The 22,120-nt window shown below is 40.6% G+C and overlaps 1 protein-coding gene across 1 annotated transcript in view; it reads right to left on the reverse strand.

Annotated features, from left to right (window-relative positions):
* Positions 1-5,382: 5,382 nt before the first annotated feature.
* The window catches only part of LOC138033165 (steroid 17-alpha-hydroxylase/17,20 lyase-like), a 43,462-nt gene continuing 26,724 nt past the window's right edge, over positions 5,383-22,120 (reverse strand). Inside the window, exons 3-4 of the mRNA XM_068880925.1 lie at positions 7,156-8,186; positions 5,383-7,083 (exon numbers count right to left, since the gene is read on the reverse strand). Coding sequence (XP_068737026.1) covers positions 6,937-7,083; positions 7,156-8,186 — 1,178 coding nt within the window. The 3' untranslated portion in view covers positions 5,383-6,936. The remainder of the gene's footprint in view (positions 7,084-7,155; positions 8,187-22,120) is intronic.

The raw sequence follows: 22,120 nt of genomic DNA on the forward strand, positions 1-22,120 counted from the left end.
GGCGCCTCAGCATTCAGAAACAAGAGGTGCAACTGCAACTGCAGCAAATTGCCGTGCACTCTGTTTTTTAAATGCAATTGTGGAGATGAATGTCTCAACGAACTTACCAAGATGATAGCTATACCAGGAGAGGTCACCGATTAACTGTTAAGTCTTATGAGATGCAGACGTCTTCAAGAATAACGTCAGAATCAAGGAACGGTGCTATCGACTGATGACTCAAATTGAAGTACTATTTTATTTACTTTGGCAAAAGGAGGTCAACAGGAATCTACAACCCAAGTCAACATGCAAGTACTGTGACGTCATCAAAATTTTATATGTTTATTACTTGCTACTTTTATGACATTGTGAAATATGTCACCCCCCCCCCCCCCCGGGGTAATTCCTGATGGCCAACAGTAACGGGCTGTCATCACTCAGATAATTGAAAAGACTGATAAGGGGTATGTTTTAGATGAGAATTCGAATCAAAACAAGAAAAGAAATTGTTTATGTTGATTACTTGCTACTTCTGTGACATCATGAAATGTGTGCCCTCCCCTCCTCCCTGTCATTCCTGATGCCCAACAATTACGGACTGTCATCACTCAGATTATTGCTAAGGGGTATGTTTTTGATAAGAATTCACAAAAAGACATTGTATGGAAGAAAATGCAATGTATTTCACACTGGCTGGCAGACTACCCCATCAGATGACTGTTCTGATTATGAAGTGTGACTATTTGTCACCTTGAGTCACTTTATCACCAGGTACAAACTTCCTGACTTTAGTCTTTCGGTCGTAATAATGCTTGCCTTTGTTCTGGGCTCTCTGAAGCTCGGTGTGCGCTAGCTTGAGGGTATCTTCAAGCTTCTCGCGTAGCTCAAACACATACTCATAGCTGTTCTTTACTTCAGGCTTTTCTCTATCAACTATGGGACTTTCTTTGGTACCCGGTACCTTAAACGGAATATGTTCTCCAGCTTTCTCAGATTGACTTCTTGTGGTTACAGCACAAGCTTTTTGCACAGGAACTTGCCACCTTGGGTCTGGGTCGTCAGCGGCTCTTGCGCCTGGTACATTACCAATAATTAAATCATAAACAGCATCGGGAAGACATTGCGCTTCCACTTGGCCCTTGAGATAAGGTGTATCAACATCAATCTTTGCGATGGGAACTTTCCTTGCCGTATTGTCAATGAGCAGCATAACATGAAATTCACCAGTAAACTGATCCTCAGACACAAGGTCCCTCTTTACTACAATTCCACTACAACCAGTATCTCTCAGGACATCAACAGGCTTCTCTCCAACTCCACCTTTCACGACAGGCATTTTACTTCTCACTCCAGTCAACGGTTCAACACAAGCACTACTCAACAATGGAATCTTCTTACCACAGGCTAACAGTAGCTTATCATCTTTAATACAGGCCTTAACTTCTTCATCAGTAGGTTTAACCTCAGGTGGCTGAACTAGACAACTGGCACTCACTTGACCACGCTGCACAGGGTTACCATCCTTACTTTGTCCTCCTGGTCTGCGTCCACCTGATCGACAGTTTCTAGCTTCATGCCCCTGCTTGCCACACATAAAACACTTCTTTGCTTGGGTTGGGCAGTTGACGGCTTTATGACCTCGGGTGTTGCACTTAAAGCAATGCAGAGCTGGTGGATTAATCTGCATGTTCTTGGCTTCGACCCTCTCAGGCTGTACTGTTGGCTTTCTGATCGCTGAGCTGAACAAATGTTTACCATGAGCCTCCAAGTACTAGTCAGCGATCTTCGCAATCTTTGCTAGAGTCTCAGGTGCCCTTTCTCGCAGGTGAATTGCCAATCCTTAGGGCAAGAGTCAATAAATTGTTCTTTCACGATCAAGTCCTTAAGACCATCAAAGGATCGCGCAGTATTCGAAAGCTCTAGCCACTGTAACAGGTATCTGTCCAATCGCACAATAAACTGCTCCGGACTTTCGTCAACTTCTGGTTTGGATGCTTTAAATTTTCGACAATAGCGGTCGTCGGTAAGGTCATATCTCTTCATTAACGCAATCTTTACCCTGTCATAATCCTTAGCTGCGTCCTCTGATAGACGTGAATACACTTCTAGTGCTCGTCCAGACAACAGAGCACTGAGCTTCCATGCCCATCCACCTTTTTTCCACTTAGCTGTCTCGGCAAATCTCTCGAACCACTGCAAATACGCGTCCAAATCGTCTTTGCCATCAACGAATGAGGGGAGTTTAGGTGCCTTAGCCCGATCCTATCTGTCACCTCTTTCTGCAGTACGAGCATCACCATTCATTGCTGCTATTCTCGCAAGTTCTAACTCATGTTCTCTCTTGGCAACCTCAGTGTTTCCTTCTGTCTCATGAGGTCAGCTTCCTGTTGTAACTTCCTAATTTTTCTTTCCTGACGTCTCGCTTCCCTTTCTTCATCCTGTTGTCTGCGTCTCTCTTCTTTCTCTTCTTCTTCGCGTCTCTGTCTTTCTTTTTTCTCTTCTTCAAGCTGCCTACGTTTCTCCTCTTTTTCTTCTTTTCCCCGCACAAATTCAAGCAGCTTTTCTCCTTCCGGACCAAACTTTTCGCCAAGCTGAATCAATTTGTCCATTTTCAAAGGACAAAAGTTCCACGGCTCTTTCACTCGCTACAACTTTTTTCCAAGGCGCAGCTACTTCCTTCCAAGTTGTGATCCTTTCCTGGTTTCTGTAGTCGGCAAACAAATGAATTCCTCTCCCGGACAGGCCCCCAATGTTACGAGTTCGAATGTTTTGAGGAAAGGTAGTTTACAAACTAAACTGAACGCAGGGTTGTCGGAGCAACAACAAGAAGGTTTATTCCAAAGTGAACGTAGTTTACACGAAGTAAACTCTGAACAACACGTACTCAATGAACTTACACGGCCTCCGCCAACTTGATTAAACACTGCTTTAATTCTGTCACACTTGACTAAACACAGCTAACGCCAACTCTCTTCGCTTGTGAAAAACTAGTTAGAAAAAACTTCGCTAGGACTCGTCTACTTATATACTCTCACAATAAGCTTCTAGAACTTTCTAAAATAGTAATCACTCTAATTATAGAAAGATTACAAAACACACCGATTTAGAAACGCATGAACCTAAAAATAAACAAACTACGAACTCTCGCGAAGCGTCTAGAAAGTCACGCTAGACACGCAATGCTATTTTTCGTAACACACAATAATGACGGCTCTTCACGAGGCAAAGTGACTAACCAAAGAACGAGGCCAGAAGAATGCCATTTTCACAAGCAACCAACAACTATTTAAAGTTGCCATCAAAGTGCAGTGGGCATATCCAAGGGAGTTCTCAGATGTTGTCAATTGTCTTGGAGGGATGCACACATTGATGAGCTTCCCTGGCGCAGTTGGCACCCTGATGCAAGGATCTGGCCTCTCAGAGGTTCTGGAGTCAACCTTTGCTGGAGTAACAAAAATGCTATCTAGTAAGAAAATTCCCACAGAATATCAGGTCAATGAGGCTAGTTCTTGAAGAGTTGCTGAGAAGCACCATGAGCAATGGCAGCATCAGTACAATGGAAGAACTGTTAACACGCCTTGACCATGCCACAAACCCAAGCAACACATCCAAGCTGTGGGTCGACTAGTTCATCAAGCCTGTCTTCGTCATGATGTTATACGTACGAGCTGAGCGAGAAGTTGACTGGCCACTGGGTCCTGTGGGTTGTCCATAGGCCAGCTAAAGGTGTCATCACCGACTTTGTGGAGAATTCCAAGGGTTTCTTATTGAAGAAACCACTTGATTCAGATGTTTACTTGATCTTCGACAGATATCGCGAGTAAAGCACCGAGAGTGTAACAAGAGACGCAAGAACATGTGAGGCAAGCAGGGTGTATCAGCTCACAGAGAACACGCCTCTTCCCTCACAGAAGGCTGTGCTAACCGTTTCTTCTAACAAGAAGCAGTTGATCTTCATCATTTGCAGCACCATTATCAACGATGAGGAATTCCATGATCAACATACTACCAGGAACAAGCTGGTTATCACAGGCAGCGACAATGTCCGAACTGAGATCCACAAAGGCATTTTCATTGCAAGGGTAGATGTTGCTACATCTCACAAAGAGGCAGATAACATCATTGCTCAACAAGCTATCATGTGTGCAAAGGAGTCTTCTGGTGCTACAGTGGTTCTCGCAGATGACACAGATGTGTTTATCCTGCTCCTCTTTCATTATTTGTCTTGAAGAATCTCCTTGTTGCTGTTTGGTTGCCTAGATGCGCCGCTATATGACATTGTTCACCAGGCAACAAAGTTTATTGGTTCTTTTTTCGACAAATGAGTAGGCGAGGAGACAATGTCCGATATTAGATACAAGATCTGGACAAGAAAGTTTGGAAATACAGACACTTTAACCTCTAAGATACAACCACTGCCGCCTACTACAGAAGCTTTTGTAGACAACATGGAGAGGTCCCACCTTCAGACGGGCACTTGGAAAGCAGCACTGTCCCTCCATCCACCTGCTCTTGATCCAGTGGAATATGGAAATGCGAGACATGAACCTTCCAAGACGTTGCCTCCAACAACTGTGCCAGACAGTGTTACATTGGCACCAGATGAAATCATGACCCTGATCAAGTGCAACTATGAAGGCGCCTCAGCATTCAGAAACAAGAGGTGCAACTGCAACTGCAGCAAATTGCCGTGCACTCTGTTTTTTAAATGCAATTGTGGAGATGAATGTCTCAACGAACTTACCAAGATGATAGCTATACCAGGAGAGGTCACCGATTAACTGTTAAGTCTTATGAGATGCAGACGTCTTCAAGAATAACGTCAGAATCAAGGAACGGTGCTATCGACTGATGACTCAAATTGAAGTACTATTTTATTTACTTTGGCAAAAGGAGGTCAACAGGAATCTACAACCCAAGTCAACATGCAAGTACTGTGACGTCATCAAAATTTTATATGTTTATTACTTGCTTCTTTTATGACATTGTGAAATATGTCACCCCCCCCCCCCCCCGGGGTAATTCCTGATGGCCAACAGTAACGGGCTGTCATCACTCAGATAATTGAAAAGACTGATAAGGGGTATGTTTTAGATGAGAATTCGAATCAAAACAAGAAAAGAAATTGTTTATGTTGATTACTTGCTACTTCTGTGACATCATGAAATGTGTCCCTGCCCCTCCCCCTGTAATTTCTGATGCCCAACAATTACGGACTGTCATCACTCAGATTATTGCTAAGGGGTATGTTTTTGATAAGAATTCACAAAAAGACATTGTATGGAAGAAAATGCAATGTATTTCACACTGGCTGGCAGACTACCCCATCAGATGACTGTTCTGATTATGAAGTGAGACTATTTGTCATCTTGAGTCACATTCATGATCACACTCAGTTGCCAATTTATGCACATGTAACAATTTTATATTAAACTGCGGAAGAAGTTAACAAATTTATTCATTTCTGTAAATACTATAAATGTATCAGTTATAAGAAGAACGTATTAATTCACACCCGTGAATACAGAATACAGCAAAAATGACCACTCGTCAACTTACAGATGACACACTTAAAACTTTGTGTACTTCACTATTTTCTTAACATTGCCCTGTGTTATTTTCATTACTTTTTGATTGACAAAAGAAAAAATTTGCATCTCAGAATGCAGGAAAGTGCATTTCAGAGGGTCTAATTTTATTATAAAATTTTTTTGGGGAGCAGGCCCCCAGACTCCCCTTGGGGCTCTGGCACTTTGCGCCTTTGTTAACATGGCCTACGGCCATGTATTTACATGTTTCGGGTAAAATCTCGAGTATTAGATCTGCCCCAAAACTAAATGACACCCCTGCATACACTGTAGATTAGTTTGGAAGCTGTCAGATGTCTGTCAGTCGTGTGTGCCATTTCCGTTTGCTTTTAAACAATTGCACCCACTGTCTTGTTTGCAGAAAGCATGGCTTCCAGTACAGTGTCGTATTTACCTGGGATGAGGTTATGTGCAACTTCTGTGGTGTCAATTTTGACTGAAGGACTATAATGCTCACAGACAGCAGTTCCCTTTCTTCCTTGATTTGCCAATCTACTTCATTGTAATCTACATCATTTGCTGATATAAAAATAATACAGTATAGGAATAATAGAGTAGAGAAAACCTAGTTTGACTATCAAAGAGACCTTTTAGACTAGCAAAGTCAAGTCATAACGCCATGTTCATTTGCTGGGGAGCAGGGTTGGCATAGTGGAGAGAGCACTCGCCCTCCACAAATGTGCCATGGTTCAGTTCTCGGACTAGATTCAAAATGAAGGTTGAGTTTGTTGGTTCTCTTCTCTGCTCCGAGAGGTTTTCCTCCAGATACTCCGGTTTTCCTCTCTCCTCAAAAACCAACATTTGACATTTGATTTGCTTGCTTTAATTTGTTATTTGTCGAGCATTTCATACATGAGCCCCAGGCTTGGGAGACTGGGCAACCACTCCCTACGCTTTCAACGTTAAATAAAGTTACTTTACTTTACTTTACTTTACTGGTCATCGTATTCTGAAGAAACTGTGCTAGTCATGTAAGAAATAACGTAAAACACGTCTTTCCAAGAAAGCGTCAGAAAGCGTCAAGCGAAACGTCAGCTTTTAGAATCTCTGTACGGTGGTCAATTTACATTATCAACTCCGTTGATAAACCAAATTTTTGTACACTACTTCCCCACCGACGCAGCACCACAGTTTCTTTAGAAACTACCCCTTCATTCATTTCCAAGAAAGGGATGCAGAAAGGACTGCAGAAAAGGGGATACAGGAAGATGTGTGGTGCCTCCACAAGCTTATTAGTTACTTTCACCAAATGTTCACCCAGTTCACACTTTTACATAGCTTTCCACATTACAAAGTTTTTCCCAACCAAATATATAGCATTCTTAACCCTTTTTCTTTTGAGGAGTTTCCAATTGTTTGCACAACATTACCAGCGTTTTAAAACACGGATCTTGTAAGGAGCTGGAAAGCGAGTAAAGCCAGAAATTCCTTTAAGATCTGGGAGGCTTCCATCCACTGATGGCAAAAATGTGAACTTGTGCACCATCCAAGACACAAAAAGGAACAGCTCAACCTACAATTCAAGAAACCTTAATTAATTCAGGTAACATTATGAACTGTGTAAAGGCATTCTTGTTATGCTTACCTTTGCTAAGGCTTCACCAGCACAAACTCGACGTCCAGCTGAGAAGGGCAGAAAATTGCCAGAGTTGGTAATGAGATTGCCACCTGAATCAATATGACGGTGAGGGTTAAAAATGTTTGGATTTTCCCAGCAGTTTGGATCCAAATGAACACATTGCAAATTAGTGATCACCACAGTGTCTTTGGGAACACGGTATTTTCCAAGTGAAGTGTCCTTCAAAGTATAATGAGGAATAGCAGTCTCAGCAATGTTTCCAAGGCGCAGAGCTTCCAACACTGTGGCCTTAATCAATGGCAGATCAAGGTTGTCATCCATCCTGGGTATTCTGCCCCTTCCAACTACTTTATCTATCTGGTCCTGTATCTCAGTTTGGCATTCAGGGTTATTGACCAGGTATGCAATCACCCAACGCAAGGTTGTGCTAGTAGTCTCATACCCAGCACTGAACATGTCCCCTAAAGTGTTCAAAACATACTCATCGGAGAGAAGAGCTGATTTTTCATGCTCTCCAATCTCACACTCAGCAGCATTCCTTTCCTTTATCAACATTTGGATTAGACTCTTAACCTCTGCAGTTGGATCAAAATTCTTCTGTTGAATCGCGAGTTCCTTGCCAAGGATTTCAAAAATTCGGTCCGCCATTGTCTTTGTTGTTTGGTAGGCCTTAAAAGGCAAGTACTTTGTCAACGGAAATAAATCTAAAATAAAAACCCGTGAAGCCAGTTCTGTATCCGTAAAGGACATATTATTCAAGTGCAAGAGCTCATCAAAATCTGGGTGAGATGAATCAAAATGGTCTCCAAAGGAGATATGGCAAATGACATTTGCAACACTTTGCATGAGAATCCGTCCAGGGTCAAAATCTCTTCCATTTTGTCCCTCAAAATATTGCAGTAGCATGGTGGCTTGCTTTGAGATCATCTCCTCCAGAAGATGCTGGTTAGAGAGATATTGGCGCACTGCAGTGATGAACAGCCTACGATGAAATCTCCATGCAGGACCATAGTTTCCTAGTGCAATATCTTTACCACCTATTTGAAAAAAATGTAAAAGTTACTATCAATGCAAGGCAACCATACCTCTTGTATGAATACTCAGCTGTTAATTATATTCCATACAACATGCATGTAAAACTGTATTTAGTTCAGGTTGAACATGTGAACACTTTCACCCTTGTCTGTTCATTTACCAAAACGGTCGGCTGCAATTAGGGAATTTTGATCCTACATCATCCCCTTTAGGAAATTGTTCTTCCGAGGTAATACAGAATTTTTTTTGTTTTCGTTATACACAGTGAGCAAAAAGACTATATAACACTACTTCATGTGAACATTACAAAATGTTAAAAAAGGGAAACCCCGAAGTCACTAACAAAATGACAAACGGATAATGAAGGATCACAGACCTAATTTCTACCACAAACTGACGTACAAACTCATTGTCCCAAAAGTAAACCGGATATAATGCACTATCAGCAAAAGCACCCTGGATAACATAGACTCAAAAATCAGTTTGTGTCTGGAGAAACACAGACAATCTCATTCAAAGGGTTTAGGTAAAAGTAAAATGTGCAATTCTAGTTCTACAGTATGTGCTACTGTAGAAAGATAAATGCACCTTTTACTTTCGACAAATGCAAATTCATCCCACTACCAAGAATCAAAGCACTAGGCAACACATAGGGCATCACCAACTAAAAGACCATGAAATAATTACTCATGCAAAAACAAACAGTGCTGTAACAACACACATCATGGTGGATAAAGAAGCAACCTTCTTAATATACAGTACATCCACAAACAAACCAACTTTCCTCCTCCTCCTCCTATGTCAAAGAACATCCCAAAACAATCAAAAATGCTAACCCACATTTAATCCAGCAAGCACATCTATGATGGATGTGTTGCCCCCTTATCAGAAAACACTTGGTGGAAGTCACCACGATCACACACTAATATTCAACCTAGAGGTATAACAGACAAGGAGGTTGCCAAATATTTAATATTCCACAATCACAAGGGGTGACGTGGTGTGAGGTTATTGGCAAAAATCAAGCTCCACTGATAGTATAATCAAACCAAAATTAAAGACAGTTCAAAGAACATTGTCTTAGTTATTTAACTTTTTTCTTTCAAGAACATTAACAATGAAGGTATAAAAGAAATACATGCTAACTATAACTTACATTAATTAAACGTATATCAAACATTGTTGGGAAAATGCTAATATATTACACATCAATTGCTAACATATTTTCTTAGTGTAGTGCAAAGGGGGCTACAGACCAACCAAGAGGTCAGGAGTGCATCAGAATCTGCATCACATTCATGATTTAAACTAATTTTGTTTTAAGATTACACAATTGATGCAACTACTCGCCATATCACTGCTTTTGAATATAATGGCAAGTCATGACTTAAACAGGTACAACTGTGGCACTAAACGACTCAAGTACAGTACCGCTCAGATATACGTTAACCAAAAAACGCGCATAATACGCGTATAAATTTACGCGTATGTGCGTATAAGTATACGCGTACGTGCGTATAAATATACGCGTATGTGCGTATAAGTATACGCGTATGTGCGTATAAGTATACGCATATGTGCGTATATGTATACGCATATGTGCGTATAAAAATGCGTATATAAGCACAAACGCATATACGCGTCTGTCATTAGTATGCATGAGCTGGCTTATTGTCTTTCTATTGTTAGCGGGTTATTGTTCTAAAGAATAGCTTGACAGCACTAAAAACTACACGACCACGAACTCATGAAGACTTCTCCCGATACGCTGTTGCAAGTGTACACGAGTTAGATAGAAAGCATAAGCTTATTGATATAAACGGGTTATCCTTTTCAAACGGAACTTTCATGAGCAGACGAGATGTTCTTCATCACTTACCAACACTACATCCATCGCAACTGCTTTGGAATGTGTTCAAAATAAATTTAATACCGGTGCGTCGTATTTCAGCAGAATCAACAAAGAAGGCCGTTTGTGAACAGCGTTCTGAATACGAACCCACACAGGATGTTTCTTTTATGGCTTGCACCATCGATAAACAAGTTTTTTTCTCATAAACTTTTCCATTCATTATACATACACGTAAAAGAAGTTCTACCAGGGCATTTTAAACGTGTTGCGTTACCTGTCACGACTACGTGTTGTTCTGACTCAGGACTGACGCGTATCCAAATTTTGATGAATTTGACTCGCCTCTAGTTTAGTTAAAAGTTTCAAAAATCGATGGTCACGATAACTAAATCTCAACACAGCAACGCCGCCTATGACAACAATTTCTCCGCCAACTTTGTAGCCTGCGAATACAGCTGCCTCTCATCGCTGGCGTCTGATTTGCGGTTTCGCGCTAAACTCGGCTGTTTACTCAATGATTGTGACCATGCGAAACCACGTGTTAATAATTCGACTAACTTTTTATTTAAGCTTGTAAAGATTTGCTTTGCAGATGAAACCTTGAAATAATTATTTGCTTAAAAAAAAAAATTACTGTTTGAATAAATGATCTGTGTCAAGTATAACCGGAGATATAATTTTTTCGACAAGGTCTTCGGAACACTTTAGACAAACACCTCGCAAGCGACTTGCCGACGCGGCTGCTGAAACACAGAACTTTTCATTGAAGTAAAAACTAACTAAGCGTGAGCAACGCGCAATAGAAACTTTGATAAACAATTATTTGGTTAAATAAAAAGCATTTTACTGTTTGAATGAACGATCTGTGTCAAATATAACCAGAGATATAATTTTTTTGACAAGGTCTTCGGAACACTTTATACAAACATCTCGCAAGCGACTTGCCGACGCGACTGCCGAAACACAGGACTTTTCCTTGAAGCGGCGCACCATTGAAACTTTGATAAACATTTTTTCATCAAGCCGCATTTTACCGTTTGAATAAATGATCTGGGTCAGATATAACCGGAGATATAATTTTTTCGATGAGATCGATCTTAAGCTAAGAACACTAAATTCAGACAATAAACATTTCGATGCGATGTGCGTGTTTGTAACATGATCTCCATTAGCTTTATTAGACTCTCAATGAAACACAAAGAAAATTTTTCGTCGTGAATAACAAAGACACATCAGACGGGCATGTTTATGCGTATATACGCGTATAAATATACGCGTATGTGCGTATAACTATGCGCGTATGTGCATATAACCATACGCGTATGTGCGTATAACCATACACGTATGTGCGCATAACTATACGCATATGTGCGTATAATCATACGCGTGTATGCGTATAAAACGCGTCTGCGCAGTTAACGTATATCTGAGCGGTACTGTAGGTGACTTTTCACCTTGATTTTGGAGCAAACTGTAACTTGTTGCCCTTCAAAGTACTTTATAGCATCACATGAAATGCCAAGGATCTGTTGTTGTTTTTATCATCCTTCATAGTCGAAGATGACCATGACATAGGGGAGCTTGCTGAGTCCATTTGTGTGTCCAGCGGTGGATGATGAGGCCGATCCGGGCATAGAACCGGCGTCCCCAGGTGTTGCACATGTAGATAGGTTGGTGGGTCTGTGAAGAGGCCACTCTGTCCTTTCACTTTTCTTTGGCTGCTCTGTTCCTGTTGCTCTCTGCTGATCTCCGTTGTAGATGAGCCCATGCCAGATGGGACGGTATGAGGCGAGGGACTCCCACTCATCAACGTCAATTGAGAAGTCCTTGAAAGTGTCCTTAAACCTCTTTCTCTGTGCACCAACTGTGCGCTTGCCTTGGCAGAGCTCCCTGTAGAACAGCTGTTTGGGGATGTGGTTGTTTGCCATGTCTGCGACGTGCCTGCGCTGGAGACTTCCGCACCCTGAAGAACTTCGGTGTCAGGGACTTTGTCTTGCCAACAGATGTTAAGGAGGTTTCGATAGCACTGGAGATTGAAATAGTACATTTGTTTTTCATGGCATTTTGTAGGCGGTCCATGTTTCGCAGCTGTACAGTAGGATAGTGAGGATGACAGCTCTGTAGACTTTGAGTTTAGTTTCCAGGCAAATTCCTCTCGTATCCCAGACTGTCGCTCTAAGTCACCCAAATGCGCTGATCGCTTTTGAGATCCTGTCGTTGATCTCTGCATCAGTGTTGGCCACATGTGATAGAGTGCTGCCTAGGCAGATAAAGTTTTTGAGTGACTTCAGGATCTGTCCTTTGACAGTGATGGAAGGCTGTTGATATTGGTTTCCAGGGATAGGCTGAAACATCACCTCAGTCATCTTGATACTGATGGTGAGTCCAAAGCTGTCGCAGTCAGTGGAGAATTTGTCCATCTGCAGCTGCACAGTCAACGGTGAAGAGGAAGTCTCTGATCACTGTCTCCTTCACTTTGGTGACGGCTTGCAGTTGCCTGGAGTTGTACAATTTTCTGTCTGACATGTCTTTCTTCTGAATGCGTCTATCAGCATGGCCGAGAACATCATGCTGAACAGTGACGGGGCCACTATGCAGCCTTGTTTTACTCTGCTGGTGACAGGGATGGCATCATACGAGCACTTATGTCCAGGTTTGACCCTAATTAGATCCAACACAAAGTATCCCTTTAAGTCTAAGCATTTGCTACCTATTTTCAACAATAAGGTAAGGGTAAAGGGTAGCCTTATTTTTAGCTTTGGGTAACTGTAGCAGTTAATGTTTACTTAAAGACCAGCATTTGGGGGACACTTTGTGACGTAAATTGTCTGTATTCTGAGACAGTTGGCCAGAAGAGCATTGCTCTAGCTTGCTCGTGGTTGGTTTTTGAGAAATAAATATCGATCTAGCACACGAAAGCTATTAGATTTTACCAGACGAAAAAGCAAGCACCCTGTGATAATTTCTGCAAGGCGTTCTTTGTGTCACTTGGAAGGCCGCTGGCACGTGGTGATGACTGGATTGTCGCACCTTGATTTTATTTTCTGATCGCTGCAAATTTCTGTTCCAAGCGGGTTTGTGTATGTCTAGCAAAATGAATCGAACTCTATTCGACTGTGGTTTCCAGAAAAAAGTTGAACTGAGATGTGAAGACCTATACGACATCACAGAAACACTGCCTAAGGCTGTCAAGCTAAAGTATGATTCTATTCGATATGGTATTTGCAGTCAATCTTTCTTTGGGAAGCAGTATCTGGATCAGTACATGAAGTTCAAGCATCCTGAATGCAGGGCACGACAGTGTTCAAGAAGGCTCTGATCAAAGATGATGTTCAAGAAATTGAGGGAAGAATTGCCCGAGATGACAGTTCACACACTACTAAAGGCGAAAGCCGACATGGAGGTTGTAACTGCAAATCTGACATGATAGAGTTTAAAAAGCTCTCTTGATCTTCTAGATTCAAGTGGAATAAGGCCAGGGACAAAATGCTTGCAGAAGTAGCACACAACAAACGCAAAGCCAATGCAGGAGGGGTGAGAGAGGCCAGGCTGAGGAGAAAGATGGTTTGTGAAAAGGCCAGAAACAGCGAAAGATACCTGCTTGCAGTAAAACAACTTCTCGCAGAATTCAAGCTCAGGCGAGCGAAAGGGAGCAAAATGTCCAAGACAATCGACAGATGCTATGGAAAGAAACAGGCAGATAAACTCAAAGCCAGCAACAACTGGTTTCAGCGATTCAAGCAAAGAAATAATATTTCTTTGAGACGAAGAACCAACAAAAAATGGCATTCTGCAGATGATGCCAGAGACACCATTCAGGAATTCCATAGGCTTTAAGGGGAGCTGCCAATCAAAAAGAAGGAGGACCACTGTTCTTCCAGTCTCGCACCACCGGGCATTCTTCAAGATGGCGAATATGGGGAAAGAGAAGACATGCACACTGAACTTAGAACAATGCTTTTATTTCATTTCCAGTATCAATAAACTCTAAATTCTAGTCATAATTCCTTATGCTAACAGATACTCAATTTTCTTTTTGTTGCCACATGAATGACTTTTAAACTTTGTATATAATAATTTTCGATCTTCTCAGTCACTTCAATCGATGGCCAAAATTCAGCCGGTGATCACCCCTTTCTCAAGCGGCGATTTTCACCAGCAGCTGGCACTAAGCAACATCCATGCTAACTGATTCCATGGTTGACAAACTGCAAAATTATTATGTAATTGTTACTTGCTCTGATGGTGGAGATTTAAATGGTATGAAGAAGGCTATTCATGCAAGGTTTTTCCACTGTGCCTCGAGTGAAAGGCCTGACTTTCACATCCACTGTCCCACTGGATCCTCCATAGTTGGTGTGGCTTTCAGTATGACAGGAATACCTTCAAGCATGGTCCTGGACTGCCTGTTGCTATCATTGCTAAGGTCGAACCTGTTCATCAAAGATAAAGTAAGGATTCCCTTCCCAACAAATGCACTCATGGAAAAAAAAAATCACAATGAAGCACTCAATTGGATGATCTGGGACCAAATACACAAGAAAGTATTTGTTGGAATGGAAATGCTAAAATTTGGGTTGTTTGACGCCATCAACCACTTCAACACTGGACCTAGAACTGTTTTGCGCTTGCTTAGAGCATTAAAAATCAACCCAGGAATACATACTGAGCAAGCACCTTCATTTACATCGCATTCATGACACAGAATACAAAGGATGCGCTGAAAGGAAAACGAGGAGAAAGGTCCTAAGATGACGAAAAAAGAGAAAGGAAGACAAGAGGAAGCAAGGAGAGGGTGTTACCTATGCTGCTGGTGCATTTTGACAAACTTTCTTTGCTCAGAAGTTGAAGAGAGCCAGTTAACTTAATTTAAAAGGCCTTTTCCTAGCAAAATGAATTTCGATGAAAATGCAAGCAACTCAACATGTCTAGTTCAAAAGTACTTTACATAAATTTCATGAAACTTTCTGTGCACAAGATGATTTTGTGCAATGAACCTAAAAGAAATACAAAGCTAACCTTTGGAATCAACATTTTAGTTAAATAATTTCGATTCTTTCTTTGGCACCTTTTAGATTAATTGCATAATATATTTATGAAGAATATGCCCTGAAAATTCTAGGGTCATATTAGTTTTTATTATAGAGTTATTTCTGTTGGTTTGAAAGCTGAAAAATGAGGTGGTTTAAGGCATGGTCATGTTCCTGTGGCAACAAATGATGCCAAACATATTGCCAAACAACTTCTCTTACTGAGTGTTGTTACTTATGACTGTCATAAAAATGAGTGGGGAAATGCAAATATTTTTTTATTTTTAAGGTATCATACCACTTTGCACTCCCCGAGAGATGCCATAAGAAGAATATTAGCTGCAGTTGAGAAAACAACGGACACCTTTTTTGACAAGAAAGAATGGTTCATCAATGTAGATTACTGGTCAAATTATTTTGAGCTAGACCAGCTGCCTGATACCCAAGTAATAAATAAAGTCACATAGCACACACACTTTACAGTGGCAACAGGCCACAGTTTGGGTCGTGTCGTACCTCATTGAACGGGTTTCAGGATTGGCCAAAAGAACAATAGAACAAACAAAGATAAGAATGGATTTAGCACAGAAAACAATAGGAAGTACGACACTATACAGCCAATGAAATATAGTGTTCAACAAGAGGTACAAACATACCCCACAGTTTGTGCCAAGAGAGTTAAGGAATTTGCAGCTGCCTGGCATTGTCATCACATTAGATAATCACCCTATTATCCCTCAAGTCATATGGGAATACAATTGTGTCAAATCAGGCAAAAGATGATTCACCAATGAAGAGGCAAAATCCATATCTAGTGATGTGTGACTGCTGTGCCACACCATCAGTCAGCATTCGAACATCCCCAACTCAAAGTCAAGGCACTTTTATTGCTCAAGTCACCAAGATTACTATTGTCTATTCACTATTATACTTTATGTAATGAAGGCTTTAATCAAACACCACACATAAATAGTATGGAAAGCATAGACCATCATTAAACAATCATAATATTAACCCATGATATTAACACAACTAGTTCTCTCAAATTTTTAGGTGTCACAATAGATTCTGAGCTGAATTTTTCAGAGCACATTAACAAGATTGGTAAAAAAGCCAGTCAGAAAATTGGCGTCCTTATGAGACTTAGAAACTTGATTCCTACAAATGCTAAACTTGTACTTTTAAAACAGCAATATTGCCACACCTTACATATTGCCACGTAGTGTGGCACTTTTGCAGAGCCAGTGATTCGCGCAAAACTGAGCGGTTGCAAGAAAGGGGCCTGTGTGCTGTTATTAGGAACAATGCTAGCTACCCTGAACTTCTAAAAAGAGCAAAACTGCCTAGTTTACTGAATAGAAGACTACAAGACATTTGTCTTGATGTACAAAGTCAAGAACAATCTATGTCCCCCTATATCAGTGACATTTTTATTAATCATAGATCCAAGTATAATTTAAGGCAGTCTGATTTCTCTGCCGCCAGGCCGCACAACACGGTAAAATATGGCAAGCACTCCCTTCGCCATTGGGGCCCAAGCTTTGGGGAAAATTATCCCCAGAATCATGATTGAGGGAATTAAACACCTTAAAATGTTTCAAAAACAAAATACGTACTATAGATATAGTTACATTAATGGATAACAGATGCAAGTGTTGTCATCTTTGTAATTCGTAATTCATAGTTATATTCTAAATATATTGTAAATATTGTAAATATGTACCATTATGTTATTTTTATTATTTTATTTTTTATATACTTATGCTTATATTAATATTTAATTTTAATTTATATTTATTTATTTATTTTGTGTCCCCTAATTACATGTAGCATAGGTTTTTAACCTAAGCTACAATCAGTGTGCTATCCAACATTGAATGGAGGAAAGGGGGTGGGTGTTCCAACGACTTATGACCGTGATTGTAGGAGGCTCTTTTAGACACTTTAATAAAGTTTCAATCAGTCTGGTAGATTATTTCAGCAGATTGGTGGGGGTTGATGCAATTTCATCCATCAAGTGTTCAGATAAAAATGAGATATGGAGTGCCTGGTACCTTGAAAACAGACGATGGGACCAAACTTAGTGTCTGAAGAAATGGGGGAGTATCTGAGTGAGATGGACATCAAGCATAAAGTGACCACACCACTCTGGCAGAGTGCTAATGGGGAGGTCGAACAGTAAAATTGTTCCGTTTTGAAAGCAATGAGAGTTGCCCATGCTTAGGGGAGAGACTTGAGATGTGGGTTGAAAAGCTTCATCCTTGCCCACTGCACCACCTCTCACACAACAACTGGCAAGAGTTCTGCTGAACCTGCTACTTGGCAGATCAGGGGAATATAAGCAAAGTAGACATGATGTTGTAGGAAAGAAGCAAGTTGGTGCACCAAGCAGCAGAAATGTATGTACATGCGAGAGGGAGACATTGTATTGCTTGAGAAGAGGAAGGATAATAAATTGTCCCCATGCCATGAGAAAAAGCCATACCAGATAAGTTGAAGTCACCCCACAATGCAACGGTGTAAAGCGATTTGTGACTCCAAACATAGAACCTCAGAAGCCACAGACTACAGGTTCTATAGCAAACCACGTTAGCCAGTATTGGCCAAGAATGACATGCTATCTGTCCACTTATGTCCAGAAATGCACGCAATGGCAAAAACAGTGGAGATGCCAAATTTAGGTGAATGGCAAACATGGTGACAATTCGCCAAATTCCGCTAAACAACGCATGCATTTCTGGACATATTTCCCTATCTGGAGACAGAACTAAGGGCTAGTCCAGTAGGGGATCAGAGTCCAATCCAGATGCAATCAGTGCCAAGGTGATAGGGGAAAGCCACCCGACCCCTGAAGATGCTTAGTGACTATGTCACCATCTACACTGTAATGGTCGCACTGAGTTTGCTGTAACATAAGAAACCGTTATGGTGTGTTTCAACCATTTTCTCTGACTTTGAAGAACATTTTACACATTACCCTTAGTTTGTACAGTGGTATTTTGCCACATATGTGAACCTGATTGAAACTGTAAATAGACCCGTCTTTATTTGATCATATAAAAGAAAGCATCATATTCAATAAAAATCAGTTGTTACTCCTACTTGTGCGCGATGCATATGCCCTTATTGTAAAATGCCGACATCAGTAAAGGTAACAGGTTATGGGCCCAGGAGAACACTTGTGTTTGACGGAGATGAAAGCAAGTACAAGCTATGGGAGGTGAAATTTCTTGGTTACGTGTCTCCAGAAGCTGTACAAAGTAGTTATAATAAAGGAAGGTGAAACGTCAGCCCCAGCAGCTGGCGAGGTTATAAGCGAAGGCCTGCTGGTTGCTATGATGCTCAAAGGCTTGTTTTGTGGTCATGCAAAGAGAAATGCAAATTACATTTTACTATTTCAAGGTAGCTCTCTGTAACCACTAGGAGAACAAACGGTGCTGCCATAAAGACAATGATGGAAATACAGATGGCGTTATGGTCGCAACAAACGGTACCCACAATCCAAACAAGTTTGTGGGAAAGTGCTTAAAAATATGGACAAAAAGGGCTATTCAAACAAGGTCGTAGACAAGTGGTGCCAGAGATGCAGAAATAACTCCCACAATACTAAGGATTGCCAAAGAGGGAACTATGACACGGCAAAAGTCACACTGCAACATAAAGAACAAAAATTGAAAAATGACTCTAGTAATCATAGCTTTATCTTTACCATTAAGGATGAGGAGAGTAGAGGTGAGATAACTCCAAATTTACTTTTAGATACTGGCGCTACAAGTCATATAATTAATCATAAGTCTAAGTTTGTAGATTTTGATAGGAAAGTTGACCCTAGGACTCATTTCACTGAGTTAGTGGATGGGAGTAGAGCAATTGTGGTTTTATGAAAGGGAAATGCAAAAGTTAAGCTTTTTGACATAAACAGTATTTTGCAGGATGTGGTCTTAAACAACGCTCTTTACATCCCATCACACAACCAAAATATTTTTTCCTGTCCCCGCAGCTATTGATAAGGGGGCTAGCATAACTCTAGATAAGGATGTCAAAACTTTCAAGGCACCAAATGGTACATCATTCAAAATACAACAACAGGGTCGTTTCTTCTATTTGAATAGTGTTTCTTCCCAAAATAACGCCACCACACTAACAGGGGTATACAGTACCGCTCAAAAGTAACTTACCACCCTCGGGCGCGAAGCGAATCGCGTCGCGCGCTACAGGAATCGCGTCGCGCGCTACGCGAATCGCGTCGCGCGCGATGGTAAGAAATCTGTAAGTGCAGTGGCTTGACGCTCGCGCGCGATTTTAATTGTCCTTTTGTTTCAAATTTTAACCGTGGAAGGTGTTTGTGAAAGGCCAATTTTCGAAGAAAATATGCCTATGATAAATTGCAGTATCTTCGTATGTAAAAATGTGGCAATTTCCGAGCACATTTCATTGTTTACAAAGCTTCGTTCGCCGATCGGCAAACCGTGAATCAAGCGCTTTTGTAAGGAAAGTAAGTTCTCGTATTATTTACGCGTTTCATGATACCGTATTTACCCGTGTATAAGTCGACCTTTTATGGCCTCAAAAGAAGCTCCAAAAATCGCCCTCGACTTATACACGGGTCAAAGATTTTGAGCCAAGTTCCAGCTAAGTAATTTATTCAAAATTAACATAATAATGTTGCCTTGGGCATAACAAACGCAATGGACAAAAGCCGACGTACATTGTAAAAGACTTCAAAATGAATGACAAAAGACTTCAAAACGAATGTAAGCAATTCCAGTTGAAATAAAAAAGGATTTGTCCAACTCTAAATGTTGAAGATACTCACAAGCACAAATATGAAATAGACACTGGAAATTTTCGTTTTCCAAAGGCGGAAAGCTCTATAAGGCATTTCTGTTTCTTCGAATAAAGCACGATCATTCAACGGCTTAGTAACCTGGCGCAATACCTGGTGTTTGCGTGCAAGCATCGTCACTCGTGTTTGCGTGAAAATGCTGGTTGGTAATGATTGTTTTTAATTCTTTATACAAACCTGGCAGATTTAAATGCTTTTGCAAACTTCGTATTGTTTGGTTTATGAGTTTTGTTTTGTTTGTCATTTGAGAAATTGTAAGTCAAGGACCAATTAAACCTTGCACATTTTCGCATCGTTCGCAAGTTATTTTTAAAGATTGACTCCTGCTTCTGTGATGTTGCATTTTGCTTATCCTCTAAAGCCCTTTATCCTTGAACAACAAAACAGGTGAGTTTGAGGTTTACATGTTCGATTTTCAGAGAACTTTTTCGAAACTCAAGGACAAAACGCCCGCATATACAACAGCTGCTGAACAACAAAACTATTTTAATAGCTTAAAAGCGCTTGAGGCCCTGATTTTTTTGTGTATCCACATTTCCAGATATCAAAGAATACAAGATTAGTGTCCCACAAACATTTGACAAAGAAATTAAGAAATTGCGTTTTTTGCCATCAAAAATGGGGGGTCGACTTATACATGGGATCGACGTATACACGGGTAAATACGGTAATAATAATCCTTGGTTTGTGTTTCCTTTTGGAGACTCGTTCTGAAAATTTTAAACACAAATTTTAACCCGATGGTCAAAGAATGAAACGCTTCAGATAATTAATGCCTTATCGAGTGCGAACTTAAGATTGTGGACGCTAACAGCACTGCTGACTGTAGCTATAAATAATCATCATATTGTTGTTATGTAGAAAGGATGTTTTGGAATAAAGTTAATTGTAGTTTTATTCTGTGTAATTATTATTTGTTGCTGTTAATGTTCGTGTGTGAGCGTCGAGAACAAATTCATCCTTTCATTGCGCATGAAGTTTCGTTTTCAATGTTTGCGGATATTTAAAGAATGTATGTTTCAAATTTCCCACTTCAAAAGGTTTGAAGTTGGCAAGAAATTTTAGCAACGCACAATGGACATTGTTTTTGTAAGAATTTTTCCACCAAGTGGACGAGAAATCGTCGCTTATTCGTGTATGAGTTTTAGAAACACCATGTATGAAGAATTTATTTTCCATCGGAATTTTCGTTTGTAAACTAGACGCATGTTTTTGTTGACGTAAGGAGACGACGTTTAACGTCGTCTCCTTACGGCAATTTCGACGTGGGTTTTTTTTTATCGATATTGTGGCAGTCTATCGCTAATTTCCAAACAAATGAAGAAAATCAGACCCACACATGCTCGACGATCGATTTAAGGTGTGGAAAAGAAACTTGCATGGATCGATTTGAAGTCAATTCCACGCATTTACATGTACACAGAAGATCGCCGAATTTTTTGCACCAAATGGTCGATGTTTCAACGAAATCATCGCTTGTTTGCATGCGAAGAATTTATTTTTCATCGGAATTTCCGCTTGTAAACCAGATGCATGTTTACTGTAGCTTAAACGTCGTCTCCAATTCGCAAATTTAGGCAACTCCCATACAATTTAACAAATCAAAAATCGCCTTCGCTTACTCACGCAACTGCAGAGATAAGTTATACGCGAAATTGATTGATTACGCGAAACACATTAGTTCCTAATATATGCCAGAAATTTACGCTTCGATTATTCTCGCGCGACAGGAATCGCGTCGCGCAGGAAACGCGACGCGAGGTGGTAACTTACTTTTGAGCGGTACTGTAGAATTATGGGGCACTGCAATTTCAATGATTGCTGAAACTCCAAAATGTTGTTGAAGGTATGAAAACTGTTGATGAGCAACAGTGCGATAGCGCTATCTGCAAGCAAGGCAAAATATGCCAGTACCGGAACCACAAACGAGACGAGAAAGCAAAAGAACCTTTAGAATTTGTTCATTGTGATTTGGCTGGCCCAATTGATCCAGTTGCTAAGGATGGCTACAAGTATGTGCTGTCATTTATAGACAATTATAAAGATATAAACATAGTGTATTTTCTCAAGCAGAAGAGTGATACCTTGGAAGGAACACATTAGTTTTTGTCTGACATCACACCATTCGGTAAAGTCAAACACCTTTGGCGAAGTCTTTTTGACATGGCGTGCTGTTTAATGCCTGTGGCAAATTTTCCCAAACAACTA

Source organism: Montipora capricornis, chromosome 14, assembly GCF_036669925.1.
Source record: "Montipora capricornis isolate CH-2021 chromosome 14, ASM3666992v2, whole genome shotgun sequence".
Lineage (NCBI taxonomy): Eukaryota > Metazoa > Cnidaria > Anthozoa > Scleractinia > Acroporidae > Montipora > Montipora capricornis.